This window comes from Tachypleus tridentatus, chromosome 10 (genome assembly GCF_004210375.1).
Source record: "Tachypleus tridentatus isolate NWPU-2018 chromosome 10, ASM421037v1, whole genome shotgun sequence".
Lineage (NCBI taxonomy): Eukaryota > Metazoa > Arthropoda > Merostomata > Xiphosura > Limulidae > Tachypleus > Tachypleus tridentatus.
In genome coordinates, this window is record NC_134834.1 from 144,335,272 (window position 1) to 144,349,723 (window position 14,452).

Here is a 14,452-nt window from a genome sequence, read left to right on the forward strand (position 1 = left end):
TTTTGACCACGTCTTCTTTCTTTAGTGTCTTTATTCGTGGGAGGTCCTTTCAACCTCCATGGATCCTGCCCAATTAACCCAGGGAAGAGGATTCCAATGACTGAGGATGTGAACAAATGATTGCTTTGCATCTTGGGGTGAGAGATGTATCCAAGGAAATGCCTGTAGCCAGAAGCAAAGGAAATGGATCTTGGGATTTATTGGAATGCATGTAAGGGACAGAGATGGGTGTTGAAGTTGATTCATCAATTTTTTTAACCATGGAGGTCAAAAGACTTTTCATTTGTTTTGAGAATGATTCAGAAAGATCTGTCTGGACTCCCACTGTAGTAATGGAATGAAGATCAGCAGCATATGTCCGAGAAGAAGTGGTGGACAGCAACTTTCGAGCCTCAAGATAAATAATGTTATGAATCATTTTCAAATGATCCACCTCTTTTTCTTCCAACCATTTAGGGCAAGAACGAAAGTAGGACAGGTGAGAGCCATTGCAACTGATGCAATGAGGGTCTGTTTCACACTCATAGGCATCATGGTCCTTGCTGCTGCAACGAACACCTGTCAAAGAACCAGGACATGTAGTTTTTGAGTGACCAAACTGCTGACACTGGAAACATCGGAGAGGGTTTAGAATGTATGACCCTATCCGCAATTAAGATAACCTACCTTGATGGACGTGGTGATGTAAATGTCAAAATAAGGATATTGGTCAGCATCGTAATTCCATCTTTGCAAGTGGAGATACGCCTCACTGCAGAAACTCCTTGAGTGGAGAAAACAGCAAGAATCTCTGACTCTGACTGAAGAATGGAGTATGTTCAATGTTAAACCTTATCAGTATAGCAAGGGATGATGCAATTCCAGCAAAAGTTGGGGGAATGTTCCATGTCCAACTATTGGATAAACAACAGAGGTAGTGAAAATTTTAACTTCTTGCCACAACAAAGAAATCAAGATTAAAGCATACCACAATGGCTGATGTAGGAACTTCTGTTAGAACTGTAAAAAAATATGAAAGACCATGACAGTGGTTCTACAGAAGCCACACAAGAGCAGTACTCTATAGCACCTTTCAAAATGGTCTAAAAAACCATATGTAATACTTACATGTGATAACTGAAAGTATGTTAACGTGACGGACAAAACATATGACTGACTATAACCTTAGCAGATACATTCTCATGGATCTTTCAACCAAATTCCTGAATTTGCTGATCTGGTTACAAATAACAACACTAAATATCATGGATTTAGCTTAATAGTAAGCAGTTCCTATTATTTTATATCTGAAACCTGTAAAATGAGTGACCACTAGATTTAAAAGAGAACTCAATTTTTCTTGAAACAATGAAAATTATGTTGCATTTTCAACATTTTGATAAATCCATTAGCAATTCTTACCATAGGTTTATAATTAATATTTCAGAAATATAACTCTCACCTCAGCATTTCCAATTCATTTCACAAAATTCTTTGGTAAATTTCAATATTTAGTCCCTGATCACTAATTCCATATATCAATTACTATAGACACTAAAATATCTATATTATGGATTTGCTGCAGCTTTAAAAAATTTATTGGAATCATTGGTGACTCATGCTAAATGCAAGCCATATATTATAATGTTATCAACAAAAAACTTTATTGATTTATATTTTTAAAGTTTTCAATTGTATGTCTGTGATTGTTGAATATATTATGAATTAATATGAATACAAATTTTAAACTAATTGTATAGAACTAATAACAAATCTCACTCGAGTCAGGTCTTGAGTCACATGTTTAATATTAACTCCTTTCCTTCCAATGATGTACTTGTGAAGCCAACTCGGAGCATCAACTTCTGCCATTACTACACTGTTAGCCTAAAGAACAAAAAATATTACTACCATAAGCAAAAGAACTACTAAACTGGATATAAAAATGAGGGGAATTCCCCCCTCCACTTGTTTCAGTAAACATTTCAAATTCCAAATAATTTCCTTTCAGCATAACATTTATTTAGTAGTTTCTTTCTTAAGCTTATCAGTAAGAAACCTACAAGAGACTACCTTTTCATACAACATAGACAGCCCAGGTCCAAGTTTTTCCTGCTCTCCACGTAAAGTAATCGTTTCAGAAGGATTGTCTGTCGAAGGTACTTCAACCGATACACCTGTCTGAGCCAAGATTTCTTGAATTGTTTGACCCCGGGTACCAATCACATACTTGTGTTGAGCCTTCTTTACTTCAACAGAAACGGTCTGGCATTTACGTTGCTGAAGAAATAATTACATTTATTTATTTATTTCATTAATACACAACAATGTTACTTAACAGTCCTATAAAAAAATTGGTTACTTTCTTTTACAAATCAAGGTTACGTACCAATAGGTAGGGAGCAGTATTAGATAAAGTACATAAAGATGAAGGGTAGAAGAGAGTTATTGTTAGATTGTGTGCATGAAGATTTGGTACCACCTGATAAAATGATGTGATTTTAGGTAGTTACAGGGTGAGGTTTAGATAGCAATGGACAGAGAGAGGTATTTTTAAGAAATTATAAATGCAAGCAAAGAATAATATGTAAACCACTCTACAATTGTTAAATCCAGGGGTGAGAACACCTTTCACTCAGTACCACAGGTCATCAGGTAGTTGGAATACAAAGTAATGGTTGATGGTAGAGGTACTATTTATATCAACAATTTCATGAAAAACAACATATGGTGTGAACTAGATTAAGTAAGCAAGTGGTAATTATTATGTATTTTACTTAAGTCATTTATAAATCAGAATTAGAGTAAAAATTAAAAACAACATTAATTATTTCATTTTCATCATCTATTTTTTTTCTTTACTGCACAAACACAAATAAATCTTAAATCACTGTTACCTTCTCTTTGTAGATCTCCATGATGGCTTCTTTTGCTGCAGCTACAGCTTCTTTCTCGCCAGCAACTGTTATTTCATCCTTGATGACACTAGGTGGTGGCACATTGATACGAGCACCTGTCTGGTTCTTCAACTGATTAATATACTCATTATAGGGTCCACAAATGAAAGGATGGTAAATCTTGGGTATGTTTAACCTCTCAAAAGCAAGTTTAGCCTATCACAAAAAAAAAGTAAAGCATTTTATTTACAGAACACAAAATACTTCAAAACTAAATTTAGGCAGTTTCAGAAGCAGAAATCAATGTATTTTAAAAATGTTTAATCCTCCAAAAGCCTTTTTTAACCTGTTGTAAAAAAATATTATACATTTCAATTTTTTTTCATACACACTCATTCTATTATAAGAAGAATTTTTAAATTTATATTCAAAATGACAATCATACAAAAGTTCAAAAAAACCTAAATTGCTATTATAACTAGAGTTATGGATGTGAATTATTAGGTAATATTAATTGAAGAATTTGGTTATGAATACTTTTCTTATGCCTTACTTTCAATATGTACAGCCACAGGCAAGTACAAAATCAACTAGATACATCTTTCAAACCTTTGAAACAGATATTCTCTTATTTAGTTGCAAAAAAATAAGTAATAGAAATACATAGGTTTTTTCCAATATTATTTCTTAACACTGATTCTCTGCAATATTCCACAATGAATTGTCATATTTACCTGTTAGATGATACTTCACTTACAGTGTGGTCGTACTGTGCCTTTCTGATGCATTACCATGCTTAGCTGAGTGGTTACATTACACCATTCCAGTGTGTTATCATATTTAGCTGTGTGGTTACATCAATGTATCAACATAGTTTACACTTCACTACTTCAAGATTTACTTACCTGCTCATCAGAAATAACTTGAATTTCATGTGCAGCCTTGTCAGTACCTTCCTTGGTTCCACTGATTCTGATAATGTCAGAGTTATCCTCAGGTCTAGGAACAACAATTTTAGTAGCTGTGCTCAGCTCCAGTTCAGACAGTTTTTTGGCATTTTTACCCAATATGAAACGATGATGTTCTTTTGGAATGGATATATTTATAACAGCCTAGAAAAAACATCTTATATCACATGAAAAGTATCTATTACATGTAAATATTTCCCTTTTGCTTCTTTTCAGAAAAAATAACAAAAACAACTAAAAGTAATATCAGTAACAACACTGCTCAACCATTGTGGACCTCAGACAAAACACTGGAGTAGCCGCTAAACAAAATCACTGCACGATTTGAACACTGGTGGGAAATTCTATATTTAATTTCAGACCTAAAGACCTTAGGTTTTATTAGGCTCTTTATATACATATTGACTTTCATGAAGGTTAGAATGACAATTCAGAAAACAAGTTGGTCACTGTAGACTTGTGAAAAAATAGTTGCAACTTGTTTTATCTATTTATGTTTCTTAATTTCATTCAAAGAACAACTAGTTTCCTACAAGTGGTCACAGATGGTGAATAGTAGCTTCAGATACTAAACATTGCTCTTAAAGCATTCCATTTCACTTTCATATTTGAAGCTTGTGACTAAAGGTCACATCTGACAGCGTATCCTTATCAACATACGATTCCTACCTTTACGGATAGATGTATCAGTGTGGGAAATTTTCCCTTACCCATATTTTAGTTAAAGCCCTAATTTACTTTGGTTTCTTTTAATTTTGCTGTTTATTTTCAACATGTTGTTTTGGTCTTGTTGTCTTTTTACTGTCCAAAACTGTAGAACACTGCAGTTTATGTTAACCAAAAATTACAAAAGAACTATAAAGTATTTTAAGATGTCATCTAAAGTACAGAAGTATCTCTGTTACATCATCTTTCTTTTGGACATGACAATACTAATAATACCCAAAAAAGTTGCCAATATTTTTGGTGTAACACTTGAAACATTTCTAAAACAGCAAGTTTTTCTTCATGTCAGCAGGCTAGCCTCTAGACATCTCAGTCCATTGCTACAAACATTCTCCAGTTTACTTGACTAGTCTGTGGGTAACCACTTTTAATATTCCAATAAATGTATATAGATTTTTTTAAATAAATGGTAAGTATATTGTGCATGTATTTAAGTATCTTTTAACCCCAAATCAACCAAATATATGGTGCTACATATTGATGTAACATAAAAATTAAACAAACAAAAGTATTCAAAATTATTAATTGTTGAAATAAAGTAGAGATTCTGCTACAGAAAATTGATGAAACAAAAATTAAATTCCTTGTTTGGAAACTTTATTCACTTACCTATAAGTAAGGATTGCATTTTATAAATTTACAATTTTAATTTAGTTCTTGTCAAAGTTACAGCTATCAGGGATATAACTATAATGAAAGTATATAGATGTGTACATTCCATAGTAATATAAAAACTGAACCAATAAATAGGGGAAAAAAGTTAATTTAACAAAATTGGGATCATTGGTCATTCAATGAAACACTATTTTCAATCCAAAATAGAGACAGAAAATAATTTAAAAATATATTCAGCTAGTATAACTTTCCTTGTTTGTGTACTTTTCATTGAATCATTGTTTTGGAAACTTCTTATCATAATTCATAAGGTTTACTACACTCAGGTTAGTGGTACCAATATTCTATGGTAATTTAAACCCTTTTATCATACACAACCACATTTTAGTATTACCCCACAAAAACCATGACAACAAAACAAAGTATTATCAACCATTAAGAGTTACTGCCAAAAAAGACATACAATGCTTCCATTATTAAAAAACAACTAATTTTGAAATGTATCACATAAAGGTTAATAAGTTATTTTAACTTGTTCTTCCTTTATACAATTTGGCTTAAATAACTTTTTGTAGCCCATGCTGCAGCATTAAGTGACACTGGCACCATGAACAGACCCTGTAACTCGTGATGACGAAAAACCCCACTTGCAGAGAAAATTATATATTTAAAAATGACTGGTATGGATAGAAAAAGCACTATGTAGAGGAGCAAACAACGTTTTGACCTTCTTCAGTCATCATCAGGTTCTATTAGTGCTTTCTCTACCCATACCAGCCATTTTTAAACATATAAAAAGATCTTGTAACAGTCAAAACAGAGAAGCAATATTTTGGTTTTTAGGTGGAATAACACCTAACAAACCACTTTTTTGTTTTAATTCTAGAATCTAAATACAGGTTTAAAACACCACAGTGAACAACGCATTATAAAAATTATATCCCAGTTTTCTAATATATACACACACACTTAGAAGCTGTGATGTCAAAAGCAAAAACAATTAACCGAGATGCAATTTAAAATTTTTCTTTAGTCTATTAATATTGCTATATTCTGAGTTTTACAATAAATGTCAAACAAACATGAGAAAAATCACTTCAATATTATCACAGAACAAACCTGAGTCTGCAGTTCATTCACAATCTTTCGTCGAGCCTTCAGTACAGCATCCTCCTTGCCAGTCACTAAGATAGTCAAGCTTTGATCCTTTGAAGAGCTGACCTCAATGTGAGCCCCAGTTTTCTGCATGATCTCAGCACAGGTTTTGGCTTGCTCTCCCTGCTCACCAAAGCGGTTTGTACTCATCTCCCTGTATTTCCTTTCTTCTAAAGGGACTCGAAACACCTGTAAAAGTTAAAGGGAAGCATCAGTATTACACTAGTAAGATGTAACAGTCACAAAGATGCTAAAAGAAACCCCCCCAAAAAAACTGTGAACTGCTTTATCTTAAGTATTTTCTGATCTTATTATATTATTTATATTTTAACATTTGAAAAAAGGTTTACAGATTAATCAAAAAGCTAGATGCAAATAAAAAAAAAGCATAAGAATGCAAGTTTATCTTCTTAATGTACAGACTAATAACAATTAATTTGTAAACTATATAATCATTTTTCAAATCTGATATGTTACAATAATAAAATGCAAAGTTTTTTTTAATGGTTGACTAACGAGATCTAATGAAACTTTTTCCTTAATTTTTTTTTACATTTTTTTAACTTAAAATTTTTGCATAAGATTTACTTAAGTGCTATTTCTCAAAACTGAACAGTATACATATACTTTTTAACAGACAGTTATTAACATCCAATATAGCTGAGCAATTATGAAAAAGGTGAAACTTCCCTAAGCAATGTTACAACATAGTGTTACATGTTATGATCAAAACAAGGTCTTGCTGAACTGTTATTAATTTACCTACCTGTTCATTATCATGTTGGTCCTGGAAGGTGCTGCTTCAATAACTTGTAAAATAATTAAGAATAAAATTAAAAAAAAAAATGCTCATCAACGATCATTGCAGATTCCAAACCAGGACTTAATTCTCATGATATCCTCGACTAGACTTATACAAAATTGTTAATTGAACAGGGTCTTAGAAATTAATATTTTGTTGTGACCTACAAATGTAAAAACATCTACCTTTTAGCATTTTTAAAAAAATTAAGCTAAAGAGAATTAAGAGTTACAACACTTATGTATGGTTGTAACCAAACTGACCCTAGTATCATACATAATTGTAATCATGCTGGTCTAATATATCAAACTAGCTCATCTCAAGTATCTATCAACCTACCATAATATGGAAAGTCCGATCACAGTAATTAACATAACCATCACAGTCTGTTAACAGTGGAGGCTAATATGCAATTAGTTTGCACAAAAACTTGGCAAAAAGTGTTAAACAGTGCCAGAACACTATTGGTTTCACCATTTTATTTTCCACAAAATCTTAACTCTGAACAAGTTTCTTGTTTTTCTGTAAAACCTGCATATGGCATCCCCCACAATTCATTCTGAAAAACCTTCAAGCCCCAACTACCACATATACCCATTTGTATAACATTTAATTAACAATTGTATAGGCAATAATATTTACTTCGTTATATACAAGTAACTACTTTACACATACTATTGCAATGAACTAAGTGTTGAAGACTTTTAATTATCTCTAAAAATATTTTTACATCAAAGTAATGAATGGTTAGAGTGGAATTATACTGTCAAAACCAATACAACTTTAATATAAACATTAAGTGAATAACAGGACAAAACAATTTGAAAAGTACACAAACTTACTGTTTTGAATTGGTTATACATACATCAACCAAGATGCAACTTAAACCTTTTAAATTTGTCAAATATTTTAAAGATGCAAGTTGGATTACACCCACAACCATTATAATTTAACCAGCTCAATAAAAAAAAATTTTCAAACTTTATTATATAAAGATAAAGAAACTGTTTAAACACTACTTAGAAAATTTCAAATCTGCTCAAAACTTTCTGTAAACCAAACTTTATCCACTTCATTTTGTTTTAACAGTGTAAGACCAGAGGAAAATCACCACCCACTGCCAACTCTTGAGCTATTCTTTTATCTATGAAAAGTGGGATTGACTGTCTCAAAGGGTGAGCATGTTTGGTGTGATGCAGATTCAAACCCATGACTCAGATTGTGAGTTGACCACCCTAATCACTTGACAATGCAAAGCCATTTACCCACTTAAAAATATAAAGATATGTATGAGTTCTTGTTTGAAGCTTCTACTGATGGATAGATTTTTCCATCTTATCAAATAATTAACAATAGCAGTACTTGAAAAGGAAACAACATACCTGTGTTATGACAGAGCTTCGGACTTTCATTTGTCTGTTCCATTGTCCCATATCAGTCTGCGGTGTCATCTGGATCAGCTCCTTCTCCGGAAGAGCCGGAAAAAGGTCATCATAGTTGTACACAGTTTGAGGTGTGTATGCTTCACTACCTTCCAGAGACAAACCTTTCAGGCTAGCATCTGAAATTTCCTCATTTGTGCTTTGATAGGCTGCAGAATGTTGAACTGCGTCCATTTTAAGAGCCGGTTACACGTGCCAAGTCGAACAGTACAGCTATTTAAAAAAAAAAATTTCTATACATACATCATACCTATATGGATTAGGTGAAAAACAACGGTTTTAAAAAATGTGGCATACAAGCCAAAATTTAGTTACATTAAGCTTGAATATGCTTATCGTGTATACCTGATTGTTTATGTACAATATAATGAGCCTATACTTTTTACTCATTTTTTAATAAACAAGTCAAAATTAAACAAAACAGATCTCAAGTTTGACCCCCTACTACCTTATATTATTCACAGATAAAAGAAAATTACTTGAAAAAACAAAAAAATCCCTGAGTACCAAAAATTATTGATCTGAGCTGAAACTATCTTATTTAGGCTTTAGCAATGCAGTAGTGTAATTTGAAATGAAGTTTTACACAAGACCCTCAAACCATCAGGTAGACTAATTACAAATTCTCTTTACAAAATTTGTTAAACCAAAAACTAGTACAAGTTTAAACAACTACAGTAAAATCACAAGTAAATGATACCAACAATTTTTGCCCAAACTAATACTACTCCTATAACTTAATTACCTCATAATGACAATCTAATAATAAGGCAAATATAACACTTCCAATAGTCAGTGGAATGCTTATATCATCATCTCTGGACTTTCAGCACTGAAAGTGCATTACAATGCAAGACTCCAAGTAATGCAGTAACTCAGAACCTTATCAAAGAATGGTATAAGCTTCACAGCCAGATGTAATTATCAAATAATCACAAAATTGTGGATGAATATACATTCATTCCAAGATAGTACGAGTTTCAGCTGTCTAACCCTTGTATCCAATATAATCTCAACTTAAATACACCATCCCTTATTGAATCTTATTAACTGGTGAGGTAGTAGAAATGGCATTCCACTAACATTCTGAAGAAGGCTCTTTCAAAACCTCAGTGACATACAGCAACTATTGGCATCTACCATGGAAAACATTTAAATAGCACAGTAGTGGTACCTAACCAAAACAAATTTAGAAATTTAAATTTTACTTTAAAGATACAGACTATAAGTATTGTTATATGCCATGTTCTTAATATTTTAATTTATATATTTAGTATTAATTGCTAGAGGAAGTTTTGGCATAACATAAGACTGCAACGTCTAAATTTTTTTTAATGTCTAGATCTGATGTTTCAAATTTCTGCAAGATAAGGCAAACAAATATATATATTGGGAAGGGTATAAACAAAGATTTATAATAGCCAATACAAGGATATCCCTTGCACTTATCGGCATTGGAAAATGAATATGGATCAACTTAGGATACCAAGGACCATCCAGAAAGGGACCTGCAACAAGTCGTAATCTAGAGAGCATATCCAATGTTATGTATAAAGATATTAACATGTGTGAATTGATTATAAACAGCATAATAACAAATATACATTTACTGTATCAAAATTGTATTTCAGTAACAAAGATTTATTGCTTTAGTTAGATTCTTATTTCTGCTTTAATTTAAGGTTTTCCACATACACAGCACATGAAACAAAATAAAAAGATAAATTTAATGAAAAACACACCAACACAGCTTTAAATTTTATTAATTTATTTATTGAGGAATCCCAGTTGAATTTCATATTTGGTACAAAGCTACTTTACTCTTTTTAACTTAATGTTCATTTTGTTTACACTCCATTCATTCTATTTATCTATCCTTCTTCACCCTATATCATGTGTTAGGTGCAAAGCTACACAATGGGATATCTGTGTTGTGCCTACTATAGGTACTGAAACCTTTAGTGTTACAAATATTCAAATTTACCACTGTGCCCATGCAGAAGATTCCTGATCAATTTATTCCAATACATCAACAAAAACATCTATATTTCTATGACTGACAGGGAGTATATCACGACACTGTGCACAGAGTGTGTGCATTTTTCTTAAAGCAAAGCCACATTGGGCTATTTGCAGAGCCCACCGAGGGGAATTGAACCTCTGATTTTAGCATTATAAATCCATAGAATTACTGCTGTACTGGCAGGGTGCTCTGTGCATAAAACTGGCAAATATAGTTAGTACTTTTTTTATACTTGTTGAGATCTATGGACAGGACATTCTAATTCATCACCATCATCCTCAAGTATTTTCTGAATCTATTTACAAGTTTCTCAAAAATGATATTAGGTGGATCATAAAACTTGGAAATTATCAAATCCTTAGAGAGTTATTGTGCATATTTAAAACTAGCAGTTATTGGATCTTGCTTTTTCTTTAATGTTTGGTTTAATCCATTACTTATCCACACACTTTAACAAATACAAATTATACAAATGTTAATACACAGTATTTTATATACTTTAAACATGCCTCAAATTTTTGTCCTATTATTTCAGACTTGATGGACTGAAACATAAAAAAATATATACATCAAATTAGAGGTCTAATTGATTTTCTACTCGAGTTAGTTATTTCAAGCAAACATCAAATCCAACTTCAAATTTCATATGATTCACTGCACCATTTCATACTAAAGATTACAGAACTGGCAGCATTGATTTCATGTAGAACATTAACAGCAACATAAATGATTTTACAGATAAAAAATTATGATATTTATCTACAATAATAACCTTCACACTTGATAAAAACAAAATATACCTAGGTCTGTGATAATAAAAATATTACAGAAGATATTACAAAAAAAAGGATAGTTTTTAATCTCACTTAATTTGTATTTATTTTTAAACTATACTTAATTCATAAGTACCATCCGACTCAAAATCAAATTTGGTAGGGTCAAGTATTCAATACACAGTGAAAGCTTTGTGCAATATTAAAAAAATAAATAAAAAAGTTTAATAAAGATGTTATACTTCTGAAACCTTGCTCTACAAAAACGTGTTTTTAAGATTATCATTTCTTTTATATTACTAGACTTTTCACACTTAAAATTGACAAATTTAACATGGACAAATAATACTATAAGAATTCCATGAATTACAAATATGATTAATTCATTAAGTTAAAACTTAAAGAAATAAATACAAGTTGTATTCAAATCAGCTAATACGAAAGGTTTATAATAAAAGTATGTATTATTCTCGAAATCCCCGTTTAACAAAACATCAACTAATTCCATCAAACTAAATTTACTAGGACAAACAAGTATGGCCCATTCGCCGACGTGTCACCTAAATCCTAACTACCCGTCTACATTTGTTCGTCATTTAGTCAACTACGTTCAACATAAAGATAAGAGACCTACCGTACTGTGTACAGGAAAGGCAGTCCTAGAAAAAGTTAGAAGCACCCGTTTCGAGATTTCGTCTCCTGTCGATTTATTCTGTAATATAAAACATAAGTTAATACTTCATAGAGCTATTCAATAATGAATTTAACCAATTATAACTGAAAACAAACTATAAATACGAATCGTTAATCATTTACCAACAAACGAAACTAACCTCACAACGTCGTCTACTAATATCGTGCGTCAAGCATGAGTTTACTTGCTCCCGTGTCCAAAGCTTGTATGACACGAAACACCTTATTGGTTAAGTTTCGAGATATGTGGCAATTTTAGTCCAATTCCCTTTTCGGAAATAAAATCAAGCTGTAGTATTAAAAGACACAGCATAAAAACTAAATACAATTACATATTATTTATTCTGAACAAAAACTTTCCGTTAAGATTTCATATTAAAAAAATGATTTGAAACAAAATACTCTTAAAATTATAACACAGAAATAATACTGTTTTTATTGATACAATAGTCTTTGTGAGAATCCAAGGTGAAGTAAAAACTGTTTTTAACACATTTCTTCAAATTATTCAAATATGTGGATCCAGACAAGTTACATAACTATATAAGATTAAAAAGTCAGATGAAGCTTTATAAAGAAATTACCCATTGTGCCCTAAATTATGTGCCAAATTAACGTCGCCAACAGTAAATAAGGGAAACATAATTCATGATGACAAGAAACCCACTTGAAGTAAAAAATATGTTCTCAAGACGGCTGGTACGGGTATTAAAACTAATTAAAGTACAGAACAACGTTTCATCCTTCTTAGGTCATCTTCAGGTAAGCGTGTATACATCATGATGTTTAGTAATTTAATAATGTCTAAACTACGTAAGAAAAATAATTATGTCTAATTTGATTTAATCAGTTTAATTAAAAAATAATGAAGGCTTAAGTTTTAGACTTAGACTTACGCAGCCCTTCATGCTCTATAGGCTATGTTTATTTAACTTGGTTAAGATGAATAACACTGCTACAACTAAGACTTATTTAAATTATTCAAATTAATTTTAACATTTTCTCACATATCGTGGTGATGGTAAAATACACACACTACCTGCTAGCATATTTAAATGAAAACGAATGGTTTTGTTCTTTTCTTCTTGTTTCAGAATTTCGCAAGGACCATCTACCTATATCAATTCCACAACTTCCTCTTGGGCCACTCATATTTAATCAGAAAGTGAGAATTGGTCGTTCTCTTATAACGCATTCGTATACATAAAGTGCGAATAACATTTTTTTTAAAAAAATCGATAATCATTTCATTCATATTCTCGTCAAGATAACGACCCGACCACGTTCCACGGTATTATTCACTTAATTCATTTCACCTAGAAGGATAAAATTAACTTGGCCCTCTTTGACAAAACGGAAATAAAATACCAAAAGATTACAAGTACAAAAATATAATTATACCTAACACACACACAAAAACGTTAAACACTTGGACTTATTTTATTGGAGCGTAGATGAAGTATAGCTACTGTCACTTGTGACATGGAATAGCAGAAAAACATTAATAATATGCTTGTATTTCTATAAAGCTTCTATCTGATATGCATCTTTCCATACGCAAAAATGAACTTCCAACTAATACAATATGAAAGTATTTAATAAATTAATCAAAACGTTGACGTTTCACTTACACACACACACACATATATAAACATATACATAACTGAAACTTATCAAAAAGTATTAGTCTAAGGAAAACTTAAATTCATAAAATTTGACTATTTGTTCTAATACCTAAATAAAATATTGTGAAAGTGATGTAGTTACTTTGCGAAATTAAAAATATGAATTATCTGTAACTTCCTCAACTCTTTTTATTACACACTGTGAGCGAATATGCAAACGTATAGATTTTTTTAGTTTTTATTGTTGAAGAAAATAATAATAAAGTTTCAAACACGTATTTTCTATAATATTAATAAAGATGTTTATTTATTCAATAATGTAACAACTCTTAAGCACTTGTAACAAAATGAGGTTATACAGTTCAATATAATAAAGTACACAACTGGCATTATGAAAACAACATTCGTAGGCTATTATTCACAATTCTAATATAATTATTAAGGAATTATAAAAGTGGGTTTGCAATAAATATAAAAATAAATTATATTTTTGAGAAAATTATGGAAATAAGTGGAGGAAATATTGGAAATAGATAAATTATGCCAACTAGTCGATTAAAATATCTAATAAATATTTTATTATTTATTGTGCAAAAAAAACGTCGTTTATGTCATACACTTAATATCATGGTACAGTGTACGTGAAAAGAAGTTATAAAATTAATTAGATGGTGTTTTAGTCAAGGAAAGTGTCAGTCTGTTGAGAAAGATATCAACTGAAGTTCCAGAAGTGGTGAAAGATATCAACTGAAGT

At 31.3% G+C, this 14,452-nt stretch overlaps 1 protein-coding gene across 1 annotated transcript in view; it reads right to left on the reverse strand.

Moving 5' to 3' along the window:
* Window positions 1-12,340, reverse strand: part of LOC143230518 (vigilin-like) — a 49,124-nt gene extending 36,784 nt beyond the window's left edge. Inside the window, exons 1-8 of the mRNA XM_076464224.1 lie at window positions 12,214-12,340; window positions 12,015-12,092; window positions 8,525-8,797; window positions 6,305-6,529; window positions 3,782-3,988; window positions 2,877-3,092; window positions 2,053-2,259; window positions 1,759-1,866 (exon numbers count right to left, since the gene is read on the reverse strand). Of these exons, the coding sequence (XP_076320339.1) occupies window positions 1,759-1,866; window positions 2,053-2,259; window positions 2,877-3,092; window positions 3,782-3,988; window positions 6,305-6,529; window positions 8,525-8,758 (1,197 nt within the window). The 5' untranslated portion in view covers window positions 8,759-8,797; window positions 12,015-12,092; window positions 12,214-12,340. The remainder of the gene's footprint in view (window positions 1-1,758; window positions 1,867-2,052; window positions 2,260-2,876; window positions 3,093-3,781; window positions 3,989-6,304; window positions 6,530-8,524; window positions 8,798-12,014; window positions 12,093-12,213) is intronic.
* Between the last annotated feature and the right edge of the window lie 2,112 nt (window positions 12,341-14,452).